General features: G+C 39.2%; 1 protein-coding gene across 1 annotated transcript in view; it reads right to left on the reverse strand.

The window, feature by feature from the left end:
- The window catches only part of LOC131465137 (uncharacterized), a 79,688-nt gene that overhangs the window by 45,418 nt on the left and 13,113 nt on the right, over positions 1 to 21,157 (reverse strand). Inside the window, exon 3 of the mRNA XM_058637503.1 lies at positions 18,046 to 18,093. Coding sequence (XP_058493486.1) covers positions 18,046 to 18,093 — 48 coding nt within the window. The remainder of the gene's footprint in view (positions 1 to 18,045; positions 18,094 to 21,157) is intronic.

Here is a 21,157-nt window from a genome sequence, read left to right on the forward strand (position 1 = left end):
AAACTGCATTTTCACAGCTAAATTAGTTTTCCTTTCATCCGAATTGAACTCGTACATGGAAAAAAATAAAAATAAAATATGCAACACAGATCCTTCATCAGCATTTGGTGTTTGCAGTTCTCTTGAAACTAAATTCAGAGTTGGGAACTCCATTTTAAGGAATCTTCAGGATAGTCAGCTCACAATTACCTTTTTAACTGATAGAACACTGGGAGTATGCAGGATTTTTACCCTAATGTTACAGCTTCAGAGTCCTCATGATGGTTAAATTGGAGGCTGTCTCCACTCCCTCTACTGTCTGTTAGCAGAAAACCAGCCTCGCAAGATCAAGGCCGCTGACCCGGGGTCCTCAGAATCAGGAGATCTCACAAAGTCTCAGGCCTCGCAAGGCTTGGGCTTGTCGGCTCCGTTGAAAACAGCTGTGAGTTTTTACAACAGTGTATAATGTGAAAAACAGTGGATGGATGGATGTTTACTGTCTTGTCGGAAAAATATGTACTCCTGTACTGTAGGGGGAGCTATGTAGAGAGATGTGGAGGAATTGACCAGACATGCACAGTTCCATTTTAAAATGCAGGAAACTGTGTAAAATATTCACTCTTGTTACCCAAACCTCAACATTTCAATGTCCAGAAATGTTAAAGTTAATCATTTTAGGGTCATACAGTAGCAAAGGAAACTGAAAATATTTGCAATTAAACAATTCTATTCACATATATTGCAGCCCTAATGCATACTTTATTAGTTAAGACTTGATTTAAGCTGATTCTAATTAAGTGACCCTTTATCTCTGCAAATGATTCACTCTAGGCCCAAGAAAGTGTCAGGGGCTGTGTGATTAAACCCTGGGGGCTTCCTTTAAAAAGTAAATAAACAAACAAATAAATAAATGTTTGATGAGGGCAAGCACGGGCTAATGTAAATCCTGCTGGTGCTGCAGTTCCTCACACGGCTCCAATAAATACGTTTTACAACTCTGCCTCCTCTGAGGGATAATTGAGAAGTCATGTAGGAAATGGGGAAAATAAAAATATACATTAACTATAAATAAATAAATAAAAATCACAAGTAAAAACAAGTAAAAAAAAAAAAGATTGTTGCCATAGCTCCTACATAGAACTGCTCAAACCGTAACCTCAATTATGAGAAATCAGAAATTCAAAGACACAATATTTTGACATTGCGTTCGCTAATGTTAGCTTCTTTAAATGTATTGTGCTAAGTTTGGTATGGTTTTTTTTTTCGAACGTGACAAAATAGAATATATGCAAAACAGAATGATGAAACTGAGTAGAGTCAAATTTATCTTTGAAACTAAAGTAAATATCACCAAAGGTTTGGGGACGCTGTCATTTTCATCCGAATGTGAATTTACTAAACTGGAATTGGAAAAATACGTTGCATTGGCTTTTGTTTTTAAAACTTAGAACAGATGTGCAAATGTGCACTAAATGTGCAATATTCAACAAAAAAATCAAACCAAACAAGTGGAGATAAACACTATTTATCTTAATATATCTAAAGGTGTCTCTTGAACATGTTAAAATGTTTTTGAACCCACCCTACTGGGGGCCCCCTGGTGAGCAGACACTCAGGTCACTTATGCCTCGGGGCCGACACAGAAATATTGTTACTATTATTAGATCATTCATAGCATAGACTGCATTGATTAGGCCTGTACAGATGTTGTGTGTCGTTGTGTTCATTTCCTGCTTCTTTATCTGCGAGTCAGCTGGAAGGTTCATAAGAAGAGATGAGAAGATGAACAAAGTGACCAACAAATGTTGGTTTAACAGTCGATCATTCACTCTTCAGCCTGCGGAGGTACACGTGCATATTTCTCTGAGCGATGGTCCAGCAACTCAAACACTGTCGCGTGGAGAGGGATCATTATATATTTAATCAGGATTATGGGTGAACGAGTGGAACAGGTGACTGTGAGGGAGCACAGGACATTTTCAGGTCAAACCGATGCTAAATGAATGATTTAGATCTGTGCATGCAACAATATGATATGTTGTTTTTAACATTGTTAGGGGGGAAACAATATAATATGTGATCTCTTAAAATAAGGTCCATCATAAAGATAAACAGGATTGGGAAAAATTTGGCAATATTTAGCTGTCCAGATTGCCAACATGTAGTCCCAGTGATTTATTTTGGTGCCACAAGGAGGAGTCTGCCTCTTTTCAGTCATTCCAGGACCTCCCAATTTTTAATTCTCATTTTCACATTTACACTAGGCCAGTAAGTAATAGACTAGACTTTAATGTCCGGCTGCTAGTCCACAAATCACTAAACAGTTTAGGGCCAGAATACATTAACGGCAAATTAAAAGAATATAAACCCCGTAGGCCTCAAAGGTCTTGTTTAGACTGCAGCTCACATGGGATTTGTAAGCATATCAAGTCAGAATGTGATCTTCCTGACCAACTGTGGTCAGATCTGATCTGCATGTTTCCATATTATATCTAGTCTAGCCTATGTATTTCTAGTCACAGGCCACGCCCCGTGAAAACAAGTAGTAGAAAGAAAATAAACAAACTGGACGACAGAAATCACTTCCTGTCTCAAATGGTTACGTGGAGCCAGAGCACAAACTTTCTTCTGATTGCAAGGAAGCGACAGAAAAGGAGAAGATGCTGCCATCACCGCTGGAAAGGCAGTGCACCGATCTCCTCGTCCACTCACAATCCACTGTGTCAATCTTTAACACACTTCCAATTAACTTCTGTCTCTCTGGATCTATGTAATAATATATAGATAATAGAAGGATATTAATAGATATAATGTAACAGAACAAAAACTTAAAGGATTACTAAAAGTAATCAAGTATTCTGGCTGCCTTTTTAAACACACAGTACATACAGAGGGTATAAGAATGTGTAATATAGAGCATCTCATATTCTTTTTTTCAGCACAACCCAGACAATCTGATGAAATACGTCACAGTTCAAAGTTCACTTGGCTCGCCTTTATGAACAAAAAGAAAAGAAAAAGCTCTAATGTGTGACTTCTGCGCAATTCAAATTTAGATATATTACAAACAAACTGTATGTTAATACTCTGCATTATCATTATATAACTAATAATGTTTTGTTTTTTTCATAATTGCAAATAGAAAGTCAGATTTCAGCATGAACACAAATACTTAAACATACAGTAATCCACGTGTGTCAAACTTTGCCAAAACTCAAACAAACAAACAGGAGCACCAATTTACAGTGTGCACCTGAGCCTGGAACTCAGCTTGTCAGTGTCTTGCACTTGCACCTGTAAGTCCTCCAGAATGTGACTGTCTGCCGCTCCTCTCTGCTGCAGTTATAGGAGTTAATGAGAGCAGCTTGACAATGTGAGACTACCTGGAGCCTGAGGGCCTGTCGGGGAGCGAGTAAACCATTAGCCTTTGCCCTGGGGTGAAAAAAAACACACAGCTAAAAAAGTTGAGAGTTCTGCAACACCATTTTATAACCAAAGTCCCCAGTTTACGCAAAAGCCTGACATACACTGTTGATACACTTTAGCCTCTGTCATCGCTGATGGAGACCTGGAGAGCAGATGTGCCGCGTCCCATTCTGTACGGATAAATGTCAGACTGACTGAACGTGATACAAACTCAAGTATCTGCTGATACCGATATCAGTCATTTTAGACCTTTTAAAGTCTCTTCTCTGACAAAGAAGAAATAAACAGCTCACAACATAACTCAAAAGGTGGTGGGTTCAATTCCTGGCTCCGCTACCCTACATGCCGATGTGTCCTTGGAGAAGACACTTAACTCACTGTTGCTCCTGAGTTTTAATGGGTTTTAATGGGTATGATAGAAAATGCACTGCACATAGTGCTGTATGAATGTGTGAGTGAATGAGTGAATGTCAAAGCTGTATTAAAGCAGCTTTGAGTGGTCATCAAGACCAGAAAAGTGCTTTATAAATACAAACATTTACCTTATATAGGATTTCTCTGGATTGTATCAGATTTTACATATTTATTTGTCTGATTTTGAGTATCATATGATCTCATCCCTAGTGATGTGGATTGATTTTCTCATGGGTTTTTGTTTAGGGACGATTGGTTTGAGGAGATCAGAACCACAAATGTCGATACTAGTGAATTTCAATGCTTGTACAATTACAATTAATCTGAATCACAATATAAATTGTATCAATCATACTTGGTTTCATACACCTTTTCCTAGGATCAAATTCAAGCACTTTTCAAGCACTTTTAAGGTCCATTATCAACCTTTGTCCAGCACCTTACTTACATGTGTGGTAAAACATGCATTTATACCTATACACACATACTCAAAAACATTTATTTTAAAAAAACATTTATTTATTTTGTTGGTATACAGATAGTAATATTCTATATTATATTTTATTTCATGGTAGCAGAATTATTATAAATTAAATGAAAACACCTGTTCACCTGCTTATTAACTCACACATATCTATATCATTATTTTCATAATCGATGAATCAATCTAATATTGATCTGTGTTAGCAAAACCTCAAAGTAATGATGTTCTCAAATCTGTTTTGTCCACAAACCAGAAATATTCAGTTTTAATTATTTTTGTATGTATATATGTATATATACAGTATATATGTACATATATGTATACTGTATATATATTTATATATGTATATATATTATATTATATATATATATAACCATCACATGTATTGTATTGAATAAATTGGTGAAATACAATAGATATTATAAATGTAATATTATTATATATTGATTAGCCTAAAAATACCCAGATATTATTTAAAATCCATGATTAATAATTAATTAATCTTTACAGCATGTATATCTAATGAGCCAATCAAAATGGAAACAAATGATTAATTATTAAGTGAAGAAAATAGAAACATTGCAATTTCAACCGTTTTTCATGCACTTTTCAAACTTTGAAACCACAAAATGAAAACTCCCAGCACATGTTCAAACCCTGCAAGAGACAATTAAATATCGGCAAAAGCAAATCATCCCAGCTCTACCGCACACTAATTCCACACATGCACAGGCTTTTGGAGAAAAGCAGTGAGAGTTGACGCGGACAAGAGTAATGAGTCTGTGCACCTGTAACATGATTCTGTCTTTAGAAGGAGAGCAGAGGAGGGGGGGGGGGGGGGGCAGTGTCCCTCCCTTCCGTCCTCCCAGTTGGACGCCGCTGTTGTGCTGCTCATTGTCTTTGTGTCACGGGTCAAGAAGATAAATCCTCCTCGTGCTGGGGTTTTACAAACAGCCTCAGAAAAATGATAGTCCTGGGAGCATATTTTTGGCATCATATAAATAAGAAATGGAGAAAGAAAAAGAGAAGAAGAGAGAAATTTTACTCCTGAATTAATTATCCGGTTTGTGTAAGACCTCGAAGGAAACCAAACCACAGACCTGGGAAACCAAACCATGTTGGAAGAAGTTATTTGTTATTTATTTCTCACATAAGCATTTCATTGTACAAATAATTATGTTTAACATGCCTCAAATATAAAGGCTTTATAAAGTATGACTGTTTATTCATAAAACATTTATGTACTGTCATATACATAAAAACGGTGAACAGCAAGTCTGCAATGATTTATCAATTATTATTTAATAAATCGCTAACTATTTCACATAATCTATTAATCTGTTTACGGGCGACTTTTATAAAATTAAAACCAGCACTAAAACTGAATTTATATTGGTTTTTAGATGAAAGAAGATATTTGAGGACATCGTCATTTTAAAGTTTGGGATGGACAAAACAACTCAATAATTAGCAGATTTCTTGATTGTGACAATAAGTGTTAGTTGCAGCCTTTGTGATAAACATAGATGCATTAAAAATAAAAAATAAATACTTATACATGTAGTTAAATGATACAACCAACTACAAATATGACATAACGACAATACAATAACATGGGGTCCATAGTTGCACTGAACAACTTTGAGTAAAAAAAAACAAATAACGATGCTCTCTATATTAGTGGTTCTCAAGGACTGGGACAGGACCCACAGATTGGTCGCGGGGCAAGGTTTTTTGGGACCTCAAACAAATTTCCTGAATATTTCAAACCTCTTAGTTCAGATACAGTATATGTATATATGTCCAAAATAACATCCATAAAATGAAGTTTTAGTTTCGCTTGTCATGACTGAGATTGTGATTTGGGTGGCGATGGTTTGCCATGTTGGTTGAAGTCTGAGATAAACTTTCCAAATCTTGAATCCACAAAGGCTAAAAAAAAAACAGTGGATTATCACCACACTGTGGGTTCTGTTGAGTTTAGTACAATTACTTTAAAACACGTGAAACATCTGCAGATATGGAGGTGATTGATGACACGAGCAGCGAGCAGTTGAGAGAAGCACAAAGGGAGATTGTTTGAAGATTATAGTGATGAAATAGTCAAATTTATTATCTTGACAGCTGGATATTCCAATTTCTTTGCCGCTGAGCCATGTAGATTTTCCAGAGTGCAAACACGTTTAAGTACTTCTTCAGAGTCAATTAAATCAGATACTAGTTAAATTACCATTTTTATTAACCTGCAGGTTCAGATATTTTCTGTAATTTTAATCACTATTGAAAGTCTATTAAAACAGCTTCCCTATGAAGACAGTAAGTAAGAGGTCATTTTGAGAGCGGCAGAATTAATCACCCCATGTCACTTCACATCTACCTTTCAATTCACTTTAAAGCTTGCTCTGAGATTTACACGTGCATGGAGAAATAATCTGTGGTTAGTTGAAGGAGAGCAGAGGAGCAGTGATGAGCTGTGACCATCCTGAGCTTCCAGAGAGTTTGGTTGTTGAAATGAGGGTTGGACGGTATTTGTGAAGGCTTGACAGTAAAGACAATTCCATATCCAACGTACTCCGACTTCAACAATTCTTAATTTGGAGTTGAAATGAATGTCGGATGTAAATTCTATTTTATTTCTTGTTTAAACATATTAAAGTGTTTAGTTGTCTTGAAAAAACGTCATATTTCTCATGCTCATGTAACAACAGCCACATGGTGTAGTGGTTAGTGCTCTTGCCTTTGCAGCAAGAAGATGGGTTCGTGACCCGGTTGGAACAAGCGCCTTTCTGCACGGAGTTTGCATGTTCTCCCCGGGTTCTCTGGTTTCCTTCCACAGTCCAAAAACATGCAATATGGGCTTTAGGTAAATTGGTCACACTAAATCAGGGGCCACATGCAGCCTGCAGGTCGCTGTCCTGTGGCCCTACACTTATATAATTATACATAAGCTTGTCTAGTGTTTTAATTACATTTGTCTACATGTATATTTTGATTTAATGTTTTAATGTTTCTGTTTTATTTCTGTCAGTTTGTTATTTACAGTTTCATTTTACGTCATAAATGTGTTTGTTTGTTCTGAGCTATACATCAAAAACACTTTTACTCTGAAATGGTGTTCAGTGTCATCCTAAATCTTTGTAATTGCAACAACATGATGGATTATCAAGATATCATTTTAATTTCTGATCATTAAACTGTTAAATTTTCCCAAATTGTTGGACTTTTTTCACATGACCTGGCTCCATCCTTACCAGACTAGAAGTTCACTGGCCCCCAGGTCATTTTGAGTTTGAGGCCCCTGCTATAAAATTGGATGGTTGTTTGTCTCTGTGTGGCCCTGTGATGGACTGGCGACTGTCCAGGGTGTACCCCGCCTATCGCCTTATAACAGCTAAGATTGGCACAGCTCCCCCCGCGACGCTTTGTAGTGGTAGAAGATGGATGGATGTCAAAGCAGATGTAGATATATATATTTTTTTAATTCTGCAAAATATATAAACATAAACAATATAATAGCTCTATAGGACGCTCACATAAATGGTCATTCACCCATTCATACAGTCCATCTACTGTATGTGCAGTGTCTTTCTTACCCATTCACATGTAGCCAAGGCCACATCATTATGCAGACTAGCATAGCTGGGAATCAAACCCACAACCTCCCAGTTGAAAGAAGACTTTCTCTACTACTGAGCTACTGTCACTTAGCATAGAAGAATATCATAGAATCAAATCAGCCGATAATATCGTGCACCCCTTACATATACAGTAGTTTATACTTTGTTATACAGTATAATTAGCACAGCGCCATCTGTAGTTGGTTTGTTTTTCTGGGGGAAAATGTTTGGAAGTTTTCGTTAAAAATGAGGCATTAAACGAGCAGTTTCTCACATTGGAAGCTGCCATAGATGCCCCCTCCCTCGCAAAACCTGTGGCATCTCCCCCTTTTCCCCCCACTGTGGGTGTGGAGTGGGCCAGCCTCTGGAGACGGTAAATAATCCACCAAGAGAACATTAACCTTTAGTTGTGGTGTTAAGATGGAACCTCAATTAACAAGAGTAAATAATCCTTGTGATTACTTTTAGCCGCCCTTTATCTCATACATAACCTCATTAAATGGACCATTCAAACATAAAACCACAACTAATCAAGAGCTTTGCTCAGGCATCGCAGTGTGGCTGTGTGGGATTTTCAAACACACACACACACACACACACACACACCCACACACACACACTTAGATTAAAGACACTTAATGGATAATAAAGAGTTTTTGTTTTGCGATAACTTTCTCACGATTCAGTGAATTAATTGCAGAATGATTTTATTTTAAACATAAAGTGGTTATTAATGGCACAACATTAAATGATAAAAATGAAAAACTGATAGCGATTTGTAATGAAAGTAGTTAAGTAGGCTTAGAACAATATTAAACAGAAAAAAAAAATCACGTTACAATTACCCTGACCAAAATAATTGTGGTTTGAATATAGAATACATATATTTGGTATAATTTCCTTTTATTTTAACAGTTTTTGGAATATGGTAATTTTGGTTATTTGGCATATTTATTTTAGGATGGATCTGATCTGAATACATTTCCATGGTAGATATTATTTTTCAAAATGTCATAAAAAATATTAAATTTCAGCTTCCAGTTTGACCGACGCGGATGTAAAACACCAGAAAGTGCACATCCTGAACCTCTAAAACCCTCCCTCAACTGTTCATATTGGATTCGAGGGGCGCTCACTTGAGGTCTCACTGAGCAGTAATATCAGATTTGGTTTCATTGTGTTTGCAGGTTGAAATGGATTTAAATAGACCATATAGGAAATTGACTCCATTTAATCTGGACATTGAAATGTAGACCGTGTAATCAGTTCTCGTTCACATGTGGGCCAAGATAAGACTGGTTTTATTTGTGTGTAAATCTATCCAGAGAGGCCTCATTCTTGGCTGTGGCTGTGGTATAAGCCATGCCTCCCAGCTATGAGTGTGTGTGTGTGTGTGTGTGTGTGTGTGTGCACACTGCATTTGTGTGGACATAACTGGTCCTTCTCCTGCGTCCCCACCCTCTGCCTCGGGATCCTTGTGTAATTGAGAGACGATCTGGGCATCGCACACAAAGAATGGTCACACTGCCTCAGGAAGTGAGCACAATAATCTTTGTAACAAGGCGAGGAAGCCTCTTTCTCTCTCTCTCATGGTGGAAGTAAGGAAATGTGAGGGAAGGGAGATAATATAATTCCTTAAGTGTTTTGTTCACTTACAAACAAAAGAGAAAAAAAACCCAGAAAACTAAAATCTAAACAGCTAAGAGCGACACTCGGGTCTGTGTGTGAACAGTGCACTCTTTGTTTCAGCAAAAGTTGCAGTGTAATACAATACGTGTGTGTGTGTGTGTGTGTATTCCTCATCATTCGCATCCACTGCTGCTGCTTCAGCCTGGTTCAACTTCAATTGTCACCTGAGCCTTGTTGCCTTTAATTACTGCCTCTGCGTGGACAGAAGTGCATACAAATGGCGCATTGGAAGAGTAGATGAAAGGGAGTTCATTTGGAAGACTACAACAAAACCATTTGTTCCCGCCGCAACAGCACGCGCCGCGTGACAAACTACGCGTCGCTCTTATGAATAATTCTGAAATTCTGAGCAATCAAGTTTTAAGGATATCGTAAATCCCGTTTAAATGGCCTCATTCATTACGCGGCAGAGATGGGAGGGACGCTAATAAAGTGTCGCGTCTGAAATTGTCAGCGACTCCATGCGTCGCTGGGAGATGCTCGGCGCGGAGCCGCTGATGTATGGTGCGACCGACTGTGTGGTGATGGAAATGTCGACGCGGCCTCGTTAGCATTCTGCTGTAAGCCTCGGGCAGCGGTGTCAGATTCTCTCAGAATTTACAGCTCAGTTTGGAAGCAGAAGAGTATACGTGTGTGTGTGGGTGTGCGTAACGACTGTGGGGGGGCTTTATGATGACTATACTGATCGTCAGCAGCAGCGTCTGCTCCAAGGAAAATGTTGATTAATGAACAGCGCCGTATGTAAGGTTAGAGTCTGTAAGTCCACCATTTTCTGCCGTTTCTTTTAATGTACATTATAATAGTCAAGTGGAAGCGGAAAAAGAACTTGGCTTGTGACTGAAGGGTTGCCTGTTCGGGTCCTCACCAAGCCCAGGGCGGGGGTACCACCGGGCAAGGTACTCAATCCCCATTGCTCATCGTTAATTGGACACTCTACACTGACCCCAGCCACAGAGGCCACATCCAGTGTACTCCTAGCCTGGATAAATGGGAGGGATGCGTCAGGCATCTGGTGTAAAAATCAAATATGTGGATCATCCACTGAGGCGACCCCCAAAGAGAAAGCAGCCAAAAGAGAAAATGAAATGCCAAAAACTGTTTATACTAGCCATAAGTATGTTTTTTTCAATTACATTTTAAATGATTTAAAATAAAAACTGTTTAAAAGGTTGAATAAAACCTTTTATATGTATACTTTAAGCAACAGCATTGCTTTATGGAGGCTACCATATCATCAGGTTTCTACATGAGCCTGAATGGACAAACGAGCCAATATGAAATATGAAAATCCTCCTTCTTTACATGTGAAGGCCACTGGAAAACCAGACCTACGTCAAGATGTCTGGTCTGGGCACACAATTGGCAGGGCTCAATCCAAGGGGCGGGATAAACACTTGTCTTTCAATTCATTCCTGCACGCGATAGGAGAGTTTGGATTTTGCAGCTCACGAGCTAACTTGGAGTTTCTAGACGGAACCCTTTGCTACCGTTGAGGTGCGTCTAGATTCATAGTTCCCTGACGCACTTGAGAAAAAGAGAAGTGAGAGGAGTCGTCCTCCTTTTGTTACAATCTGCAGTCTCACCATTAGATGTCACTAATTCCCTCACACTGGACCTTTAATGTCTTGTTATCTTCTCTACTTAACTGTAGGCGAGTTGAGTTTCAGTTTAACTCAAGCAAGTCCAGTCGCCCACAGCTAACTAGAGAAGATGACTATGACCTGGATGACTGAGAACCTACAACTGTTCAATGAAGTCACATCTGACATCATAGAGGTTACACAAGCAAATATCATTATAAAGAGAACACTACTAATGTTGTGCCACACTGTTTCAAAGTAAAGTTTGTTGTTTTTGGGGTAAACTGATTGAGAACTTTGTCATACTGTTAGCTTGTAGCCTGCTATTGCTAGCTTCCCCACACTTACTGACCCTAACTTTGATTGTATCTCTGCTTTACCTTTAGATAAGTCCACATGGCAGTTTCATGGTCATATGATGGGATGGAAATATTGAAAACTGGATGGATTCACGGAGCTAATTCTTTCCATGTTGGACCTACTGCATATATCAAAAGAAAAAAGATTTGAAACCAATAGAAACGACGTAAACAAGATAAATAACAGACAGATTTGTATTTTTGTTTTGCTGCCACCATGAATGCTGCCCAGGCCTTGTGAATTTGAAACAGTAAGTTCAGTTAAATGAAGACAGGCTTTCAAATGTTCCTGCAAGACCACATTGACTCTCACATCCTTCTTTAGACCGTCTCTTTCCTGGAGCACTCTCCTAAGAAGGGGAGAAAATGTGAATTACAACTAAGCTACTTAACCACAATGAATTAAGGCCTAACATTTGAAAATTTGATACTGAAATGACTGTCATTATGGTGCATTACGTCTGAGTATAATGATTGCTTTGGCGCTGTTTGAAGACAAAGAAAGACTCTGGAGGGAAGAACAGTCACAGGAAAAGTTGATTTCGTGGCCGTTAATGATATGTGAACTTCAAACCTTAATTTTAGCAGCAATCATTTCCTGCCATTTCACAACTCATCCTTTGTTAGCTACCTAAGTAGTAACGCCATCTGCAAATGATTTCTTTTTTTTTCCCCTGGACAAAGAGCCATACCCACACACAGAGAAACAGGCTTGTTTTTCATTTGTAAAACATGTGCTTCAGTGCAGGAATAAATAAGTGGGAAGAATGCACACTCTATTTTTAATCTTTTGCCACAGATTTATGGATTTGATGGGTTTGGAGAGACGTAAACATATCAAATCTGTAGGCATCTTGTTGCAAAAGCAGGAAATTAGTAAGATATACCGTCCTCATTCTGATGTGTGTTTTGCCTCTGCTGTGTTTTTGTGGGGAGAAGATTTGCACCAAATGTCTCAGAGTGTTGACAAAGAGATGAACTGCATACCAAGAGTGAGGACCACACAGTCAGTGTGACCACATTTTCCTCACAGTCATATTATCAAAAGTACCAAAAAGAAATTTGGAAAATGGGACAGACTTTGACTTCATTTCTTTGTTTTTGTATGTGTGTGTGTGTGTTTGTAGGTTTTAAACAATGTGGTGAACGACTGAAGCTGTTATTAATTCTCCATCAATTTCTGTTTGGATGCCTGAAAGCTAATTAAAGGGGAAGTTAATTGAATCACACACAAGAAGCTTCTAAACAAATGAATTGTGTTTAGGGACGGATGGCAGTTAAAAGCAAGGAGAACTTGGAGATTAAATGAAAAGGTTGAAATGACCAAAGAGTAAGTCTGTTTCATGTACTGCCATATATGGATGATTTACTTTTTCCTTTGTGAATTAAAGGGTTGGTGGTCATCTCATCCTCTGAATGGGGCAACTATTTTTTTGTATTATGTATATTTTTAGTTTTGTATTTCATTTCATTTGACTTGCCACCTTGTTTAAAAGTCCGTAGCTCACGCAATCTGTCAACACCCACCGGCTCTAGACAGCACGAGACAGCGTTTTCACGCTGTAATTCAAAAACTACATATTTACTGTAAATACAAGAAAGATATGTTTCACCAACCGGCCAGAGAACGAGAAGAGAATGCTGTATTTGCAAGAGTGTTGTTGATGTAGTTAAGTCAAATATGATATGGTGTTGTTGTATCGGTGTTTGACTTCCTATCCTGCTCGTGCTGAAATCTGCTGAATAGAATTGTTGTGTTTCATAAACGCTAGTTGCTGCAATGTTGTGAATACAGAATCACACATTTCCTTTACATCAAAAAAGGATTTGCCATTTGTCCACAAAAGAAAGAAACGATTTACACCAAGACTAGGATCAGTATAATCTCAGGTTATGTTTTTCACCTTCATGGCTTTCAATCAGTTTTAATATAATGACAATATATAGCCAAACATTGTACCCAACCACACCTTTTGTATTCATTCATTCATTCATCTTCTACCACTTTATCCTTCACATGAGGGTCGTGGGGAGCGCTGGTGCCAATCCCAGCTGACGTGGGGCGAAAGGCGGGGTACACCCTAGACAGGTCGCCAGTCCATTGTAGTGTTTCCATTATTGAAGAGCGCACACACACACACACACACACACACACATTGTCATAATTATATCCATTTTAAGATTTGCATTGGACAGCCTATCAAGGCCTTATCCCTAACCTTAACCACTTAATGCTTAAACTTAAACTTGAACTTAAACTTTAGCTTAACCTAACCTAACCACAATTCTAAGTCTAAAATAGTTCCTCAGAAATTAGGTTGTGCCTCATTAGGACCAGGTTTGGTCTTCTTAGGACTACAGGTCCTAAAGTTCTAACCCTAACCAGACAAATGTCCTCACTCTATGGTTTCTAAGTGTGTTGGTCCTCACAGAGATGCCCATACAGGAACACATACACACACACTACCTCAAGGCTGTGTTTCATTGTCCTGGAAAAGCCATGAGGAGGAATTCCTTTCATGTGTCATCTCCTGTCACAGCTCCGTCCTGACAGAAGCTTAGTGACATACAAGAGGCCTCAGCAGAACGTCCTGCTTTTAGTCAAATGAAGAGCCTGGCAGCTGCTGTATTCATCAAAATCAACGGATAATCTCCTGTCCATATAAAATCCAGTCATGATTAACATTTTTTTCCTCCTAAAGGGGGGATGGGAGTGTGAAACAGGCACCTTTAAGGAGACACTTGAGCAACGTAGGGTGGAGAAGGTTTGGCAACTATGTCAGGAGATTTAAAGTTGCATGAGTCATGTAGAAACCATGCATGCATTTCATTTTTAAGCTGATATTCACTGCACTTTATATGCATCTGTGATGTGGAATAAAACAAGCAAACCACAGGAAGCTGCTATTTCCTGTTCTTGACAATGACAAAGCAGAATTCTTTCAAACACCAACACGCTCATGATTAGTTTCTAGCTCACTGTACAATGGGAGTTGAGGTCTGAACAAATAATGCAGAAAGTGGACTTTCCAAAAGAGTGACATCCAGTGATGCAGGCCCCTAAACTCAACTTTTCCCTTTGGCTTCATAATTATTATTATTATTATTAGATAATTTGGCCAATATGATAAACACTAACTAATATCTTACATTGATTAGTTTACATTAGCTGGAGAAGTTACTTTTCAAGATGCTTTTCAGCATGTTTAACATAAGGCTGCAGCATAATACCAGTTTGAGGCTGTGTTCTTCTTAAGGTGCTTTCACACCAAATGTTACATTGAATTTTCTACCTCCTGTTAGTCGGTGGATTATTTGTGTTTACTCATGACTAAACACAACCAGCAACTATACTCTCATGGTGCTAATGAGGTAACTACTTTCATAGTAAAGGGCAAACAGCTTTAATCGTATAACACTCAGCTATTTTCTTCTTCCCTCACTTTCTGCACAGCCAACTCGTTCTTACTCTAACATTGGAAGAATCTCACCAAAACAACAGAAGATTTTTATAATTAGACTTCTGATGTTTAAACCATTTAAAACCAATGTCCACCAATTTTTTTTTTTTTTATGAAGCGGCCATCATTGAACACGCAGTCTTGTCCTCCTGACCTCGGCTCTGTGTTGGATGAGGTCTAATCAGAGACGAGGAAGGGAGCTGGGAATCTCTTCCTCCTTCACAACTCCTGAACCAACCAACCCAACATCCCCTCCGTGCTCCAATCAAGGCAGAGCGGTGGCCATTAGGCAGCTCTGGACCTCCTTTTCTTTATAATTACACCCTCCTGGATTGACTGCGCACCAGCTAGCCCTTTACTATTTGCAGTAATTAGTCCAGAATGTGAGCTGTCAACATGCAAAAATCATGCCAGTAGGTCCACAATGCCACAGCCACCCCCACTGAGTTCAACAACAGGCACCTAACCTCGGCCACTGGAATGCATTAACTTATACCCTCTCTCTCTCTCTCCCTCTCTCCCTCTCTCTCTATGTGTGTGTCTCCCTCTCTCTCTCTCTCATTCTCTTCCCCCCTTTGGCGACTCATGTCAAATCCAGGTCCCTCAGAACAAAATCTTAATAATTAACTGGCAAATTTTAACATGATTGCTTGTGACACACCTACTCTGGTAATTATTGCTTTGAGGCCATGTGCTAATGAAATTAATGCATTCATTGCCCCAACAAATTAGCATAACTCATACAAACGGCCCACATTTGAGACCCTGTATGCAAAGAAGGGAAAACAGCAGGCAGGAAAAACACATCATCATAATCAACAACAACAACAACAACAGAAATAAGGTAGAAAATTAAACGACTGGAACATCAAACTGGAGACTGTGTGATGAGCAATACTTGCTCAAAGTCTTAATAGCTAAAGCCTCTTAATGTTAACCAAGGGTGATTGCAGTAATGCATTACAGAGTGATAGCATTGCAGGACCAAATGATTATCACTATCATCATTATAGTCATTGCTGATCTACATATACATCTCTCTGTGGACAAATATTAAATGGCTGTGCCGCCGCAGACATTAAAATGTTATTATACTGATGCATTAACTCACTGCAGCAGAGTTCATATCAATATACAGTAGAAGCTTCCCAACAATCATTTTCTAAATGGCACAGCTGCCACTTGCAGCAATCACCAGTCCTGCCACTAACTCCTGTCCACGGCTGTTTGGTCTCTCAGTGGGATGTCTCTCGGACATTTACTGCTCGCCATTAATAATTGATGGCGATGTCATTGGTATAATGGATGAAGACGAGTGCAACAGTCAGTTGGAGAAGCTGCAAAAAGTGCGAGAAATGTCCCCTCGTAGGTAAGAGAAGAGCAGATGTGGTTGGAACTAACAAATGTGTTTGCCTGCAGCCAAACAGTGGCAGGGAAACTGAAAATGACTTAAATTCTAACAACACTGACTTACATTATTATGGTCTGGGGAGAGTCTGCAGGTTGGCATGACAGCTGCTAGTAGTGTTTCCACAAGTTCCCTTGAAATATCGCGAGGAGTTAAATCAGTAAACTAGCACGCACGGTTATTAAAGTTCAAGTATCTGACACAATACAATAGTTTGGGACGTCACAGTATCAACAGTTGCTTTAAACTTCAAGTTCAAATTGTAAATACCAAAAAAAAAATGGACTTAGTTTGCAAACCCTTTTGTTTGAGAGCCCCAAAAATGAAAAAGTGAAAACATTGATGAAAAAACTAGTTAGGGAGTGGAAGATAATACACTAATCGTATTAGCAGTGTGTTACTGTTGTGATGTTCACAAGATGGCTGTTGTTAGCATCAGCTTCAAGAGAAATCTGTGTTTTTTTTATCAGATGAGATTAGCTTGCAACATAGTTCGCAGTTCTGGCTTGCTTTTCTTTTACAGACACTTACAAATATTGGTAGTTTGCAGGTTGTGGATTTTTTCGGTGTTTTCGGCTAAAGTGTAGGTTCATATTTGGGCTAGTTTCCAGCTCCATGAGTTGTCAAGCAGATATAACAGCTCCAACGCAGGAGAGTTTGTTTGCTTGCAACAAGTCTCATAGCAACACTGGTACATCTTATCATCATCACTCTGTACCAGCGAAACTCTGTCCTCTATAAAAGACAACATCACACTGAGTCAATGTTTTTGACCCCAAATGAATGACCAGAAATTCCTCGATGAATAAAACAATCAAAGGCTTCATTGAACTTTCATCAGTGCATGTTTTGTCCGTGTGTGTTTTCATGATTTCATGTTTAAAACATCTTAAAATCCCGAAAGGTCGTTGTCAGAGTTACTGTGACATTTCCCCCCCTTACAGCGTGTATCACTTCCATACATACACACACCAGAGCGGACGGTCGAGCAAAGCTGGCGACAAAACAATGAATAAAACCCGCTGTCGACAGCTTGTGCTGCTTTGACCCACGGTGCAAGCATGAATACATACAACACATCAACAGCATACTTCCTAATCTGAGATGGTTAGTGATGTGGCGGCCTTATCCTGCGTGTAACCCCAGCTGTGATGACACATCAGCTCCACCGTTTCATACAAATAAACTCGCAAATACGAGACAAAATGTGTTGATGAAAAATTTGCATTGGGAATGTAGCTGAGGAAAGCACGATTAATTTCTGCTCATGAAACGAATACAGATTTTGCCATTACACGGCTCCTATCCTTTGCCAAATATTGTAATATTTTCCCCTCCTCAGACACAGTGAGTGTTCTGCTGCAATAATAAGGAATAAAAGACAGCTTACATCTCATAAGCAACACAACTGCTGCTAAATCAGCTAAATCACAGAGCAAAACAAAGACCTGATTGCTCATTAGTATTATGGATCTGCTCCGTTTAAATCTGATTTGTGAGATGCAGCTATTGTTTAATGACTTAAATGCTGTTGGTTGCGATGCTCGCTACCTACATTTCACACAGGAAGATTAAAAGATAGAGACATCAGCAAATATGTCACTTTACAAACACACACACACTCGTACCTTGGCTTTGCAGATGATACACCTCAGTCTGTCTTCAGTCCCTTGTCCCTGAAAGAAAGACATATTTAATTTTCTGTTTCACCACAGAAAACAACAAGATGCACTTCTTGTTACTTTGTCACTTGTTTTGAACAATAAAATAATTATGTTTCATTGGAAAAATCATTTCATTTTTAACACAAAGCTGCACTGCACATAACAATACAAATTTAATTACAGCATCACACACGTTTGTCTATATACGTTAGCCTTAAGGTGCAAATCATAACAGCACAGGACTGAAGACAAATTAAAGCAGTTAACCTTAGTGATTTCTAAAACATCAACCAATCAAAAATTCACAAAACAGAAACTCAACAACACAACCAGAGACGTTTCAAAAATGCATCAAAAACAAAAACAGTAATTAAATATATGGACTCAAAACAAAACAGAGCATATTTTGGATTATAACTGAACAAAGTAAGAAAACCAACCAAAAACAAAACATGACAATTAATATAAAGGAACAAATCAGGAAGCTGAGAGAAAAATCAACAAAAATGAATTTTGCAAAACACAACACGGAAAAACCTACAAAACAAACACACACAAAAGAACAGTGTTGTGTTTTCCTCCGAGGCCACTACATGTACCGCTCAGTAATCACCAGCTAAACATACATAACTGCATGTTGTTTTAATGCAAGCACTAAATGCACAAGTTGACATGAAACAAAACACGCAGGCCAATAATCTTCAAGCTGCCGCTAACGGACTGTAGACGCTAATAACAAGAAAGACATTTGTACAAACACTAAGTGCCAAGTCCACTGCTAATATGCGAGACATTCAGGAGCACATTTTGATAGATGTTAATGGCATATAATTATAGAACACTGCTATTAGGCAATGTGATTTTATAGAGGGCCGTTTCCCCTGGCGCTGCAGCCTGATCGCTGTGAGTGTTGAACTAATGAATGTAAACCAACGACAGGGTACAAGTGTGTCTGTAATGTCTGTGCATGTGTGTAATTAAAGGGAAATGCAGACACACACAGGGAAGCTAACATACACACATCATCATCATCATCATCATCATCATCACATTGCATCAGCCTACATGTAAACTCATCGACTTATCGTGTTTTTCATGTGTTCACACGCCACTGCTTAAAGGCCCAGTTATACTCTACGCTAGTGGTTCTCAAACTTTTTATACCAAGTTTGAGAAAGCTCTCAAAGTAGCACCATTATCACCAACGTTAAAATACAGTGGTGTAAATAGGCTGAGCTAAGTCAGCCATGGACTTCTCACAGGAGGCCACTCATCCATCTTCTACCAGGTTATTCTCCACATGATGGACACAGGGGTTTCCAATTTGCCAAATCCCCAAATCTACATGTTTTTGGACAGTGGGCGGAAACCGAGAACCTAGAGATAACCCCACGCATGCATGGGGGGGAACATTCTAACTCCATGCAGAAAGGCCCTTGTTCAGGCCCAAGGGTGCTAACTCATCTCCAGTCTCATCACATAGCCTGGTTTATACAGTAGAACAGTAGTTCTGGTTTTCCTCCTGGTACCACCGGAGGAAGCTCACATACCACGTACCACCATTTGAGAGCCATGGGTGGAGCCTTTTGTCCACACTGTGTTCATGGTATTGCTCCATTTCGTCCATCATCGTAAGATCTCCTGTGATGGCACAGTGACTGACGAAATGGAGCAATACCACCAGGAATTGTGGGGGGCAGCATAGAGTCAATAGTCCAACCAGCGTCTCTGCAAGGTCTCTGAGGACTTGCATCTTGTGGTCTTGCATTCCACCACTGTCACATCATATGATTGTTGATGCCGGCGACTTGGCAATTGGCACTGTCCTTCACGGATATAATGTTTGGGACACACGGACATAAAGCACACAGAAATGGAGTATAATTATATGATCTGAGAACAACACCTTGCAAAGTGCACGGTCTTATCTTACTGCAAGCATCCTGGAGTTCATTTCAGCCAAGGAACTTCTAAATACAGATACAGCTTCTAAAAGCTTCTAAAAAACGACTGTCAGCACGTCTGTTTATTTTTTTTTTATATCTTTCTATCTATCTTGATGTCTTTCAATGGACAGGGTATTTAAAATCCACACTCAGGTACTGCTGCAGCAACAAGGTGAAATATCATCGTTGCTGTTTTCATTCATCTTTTTATTTAATATCACATTTAAAATTTCACAATGTCCAATAATGGACATTTTGCTATGGTGCTTTCAAATATGAAATACCGCATGATGTGGATCAACCTGACTACATTAGCTGGCTAGTTAGCGAATGTAGCTGTAATGCTACCAGGGAACAGTGTTCCATGCACTCTGGTGTGATGTCATTCCAGTTCCAACCTCTGACTTTCCATGCAACTGGAACCCACTAGGATTATATTTCAGATGGATGAGATTAATAATTCTCAAGAGCATGTTTGTTTTTAGTGTTTTTGCTGAATACCATTTCCATTAGCCGAAAACCCTAAAGAGTGAAAACAGATGTATAAGAATACAAAAAGAAAGAATGTATCCGCTGATAACAAATTAATACCAATCTTCTCCACAAGCCTGCGTCGCTCTGTATTCTCTCAAGCGTGTTTTCGGCCTGGGCGGCGACTGAGACACACCAGGCTGTTCCCGGCTGGTGTGCGGTGTGAGCCGTGCATCCTCCCATGCCCTTGTACTTTGTGCTGCGAGGGGCTTCACCCCTCCAGGAATGCGCTGCCTATAATGAGGGTCAGGGGTCATAGTGCTGCCGCGCCTGGAGGCCGGGATCTCCTAGGCACACTCAGTCACTGACTCTGTCCCTATATTTAAATCCTGCCTCAGGACATGTTTTTTCAAAAGGGCATCTCCTAACTAGTTCCTGGTTACTAATTAGTTTTGTGCCATGCTATTTGTCTTTGGGAACCTGAATGAGGCGGGAGAGAGGGGAGGGCGGGCATATGGTTTGCCTCAGTGCAGATGATAATCCCTCAGATACAGAGCTCTGCTGCAGAGTTTGCATCTGACTTTGGAGAAGGTTAAATTTGCTCTTTTGAGGCCTCGATTGAAGAATAGATAATATGATTGGCTTGTTCTTCAGGTGAT

The sequence above is a fragment of the Solea solea genome, chromosome 9 (genome assembly GCF_958295425.1).
Source record: "Solea solea chromosome 9, fSolSol10.1, whole genome shotgun sequence".
Classification (NCBI taxonomy): Eukaryota; Metazoa; Chordata; class Actinopteri; order Pleuronectiformes; family Soleidae; genus Solea; species Solea solea.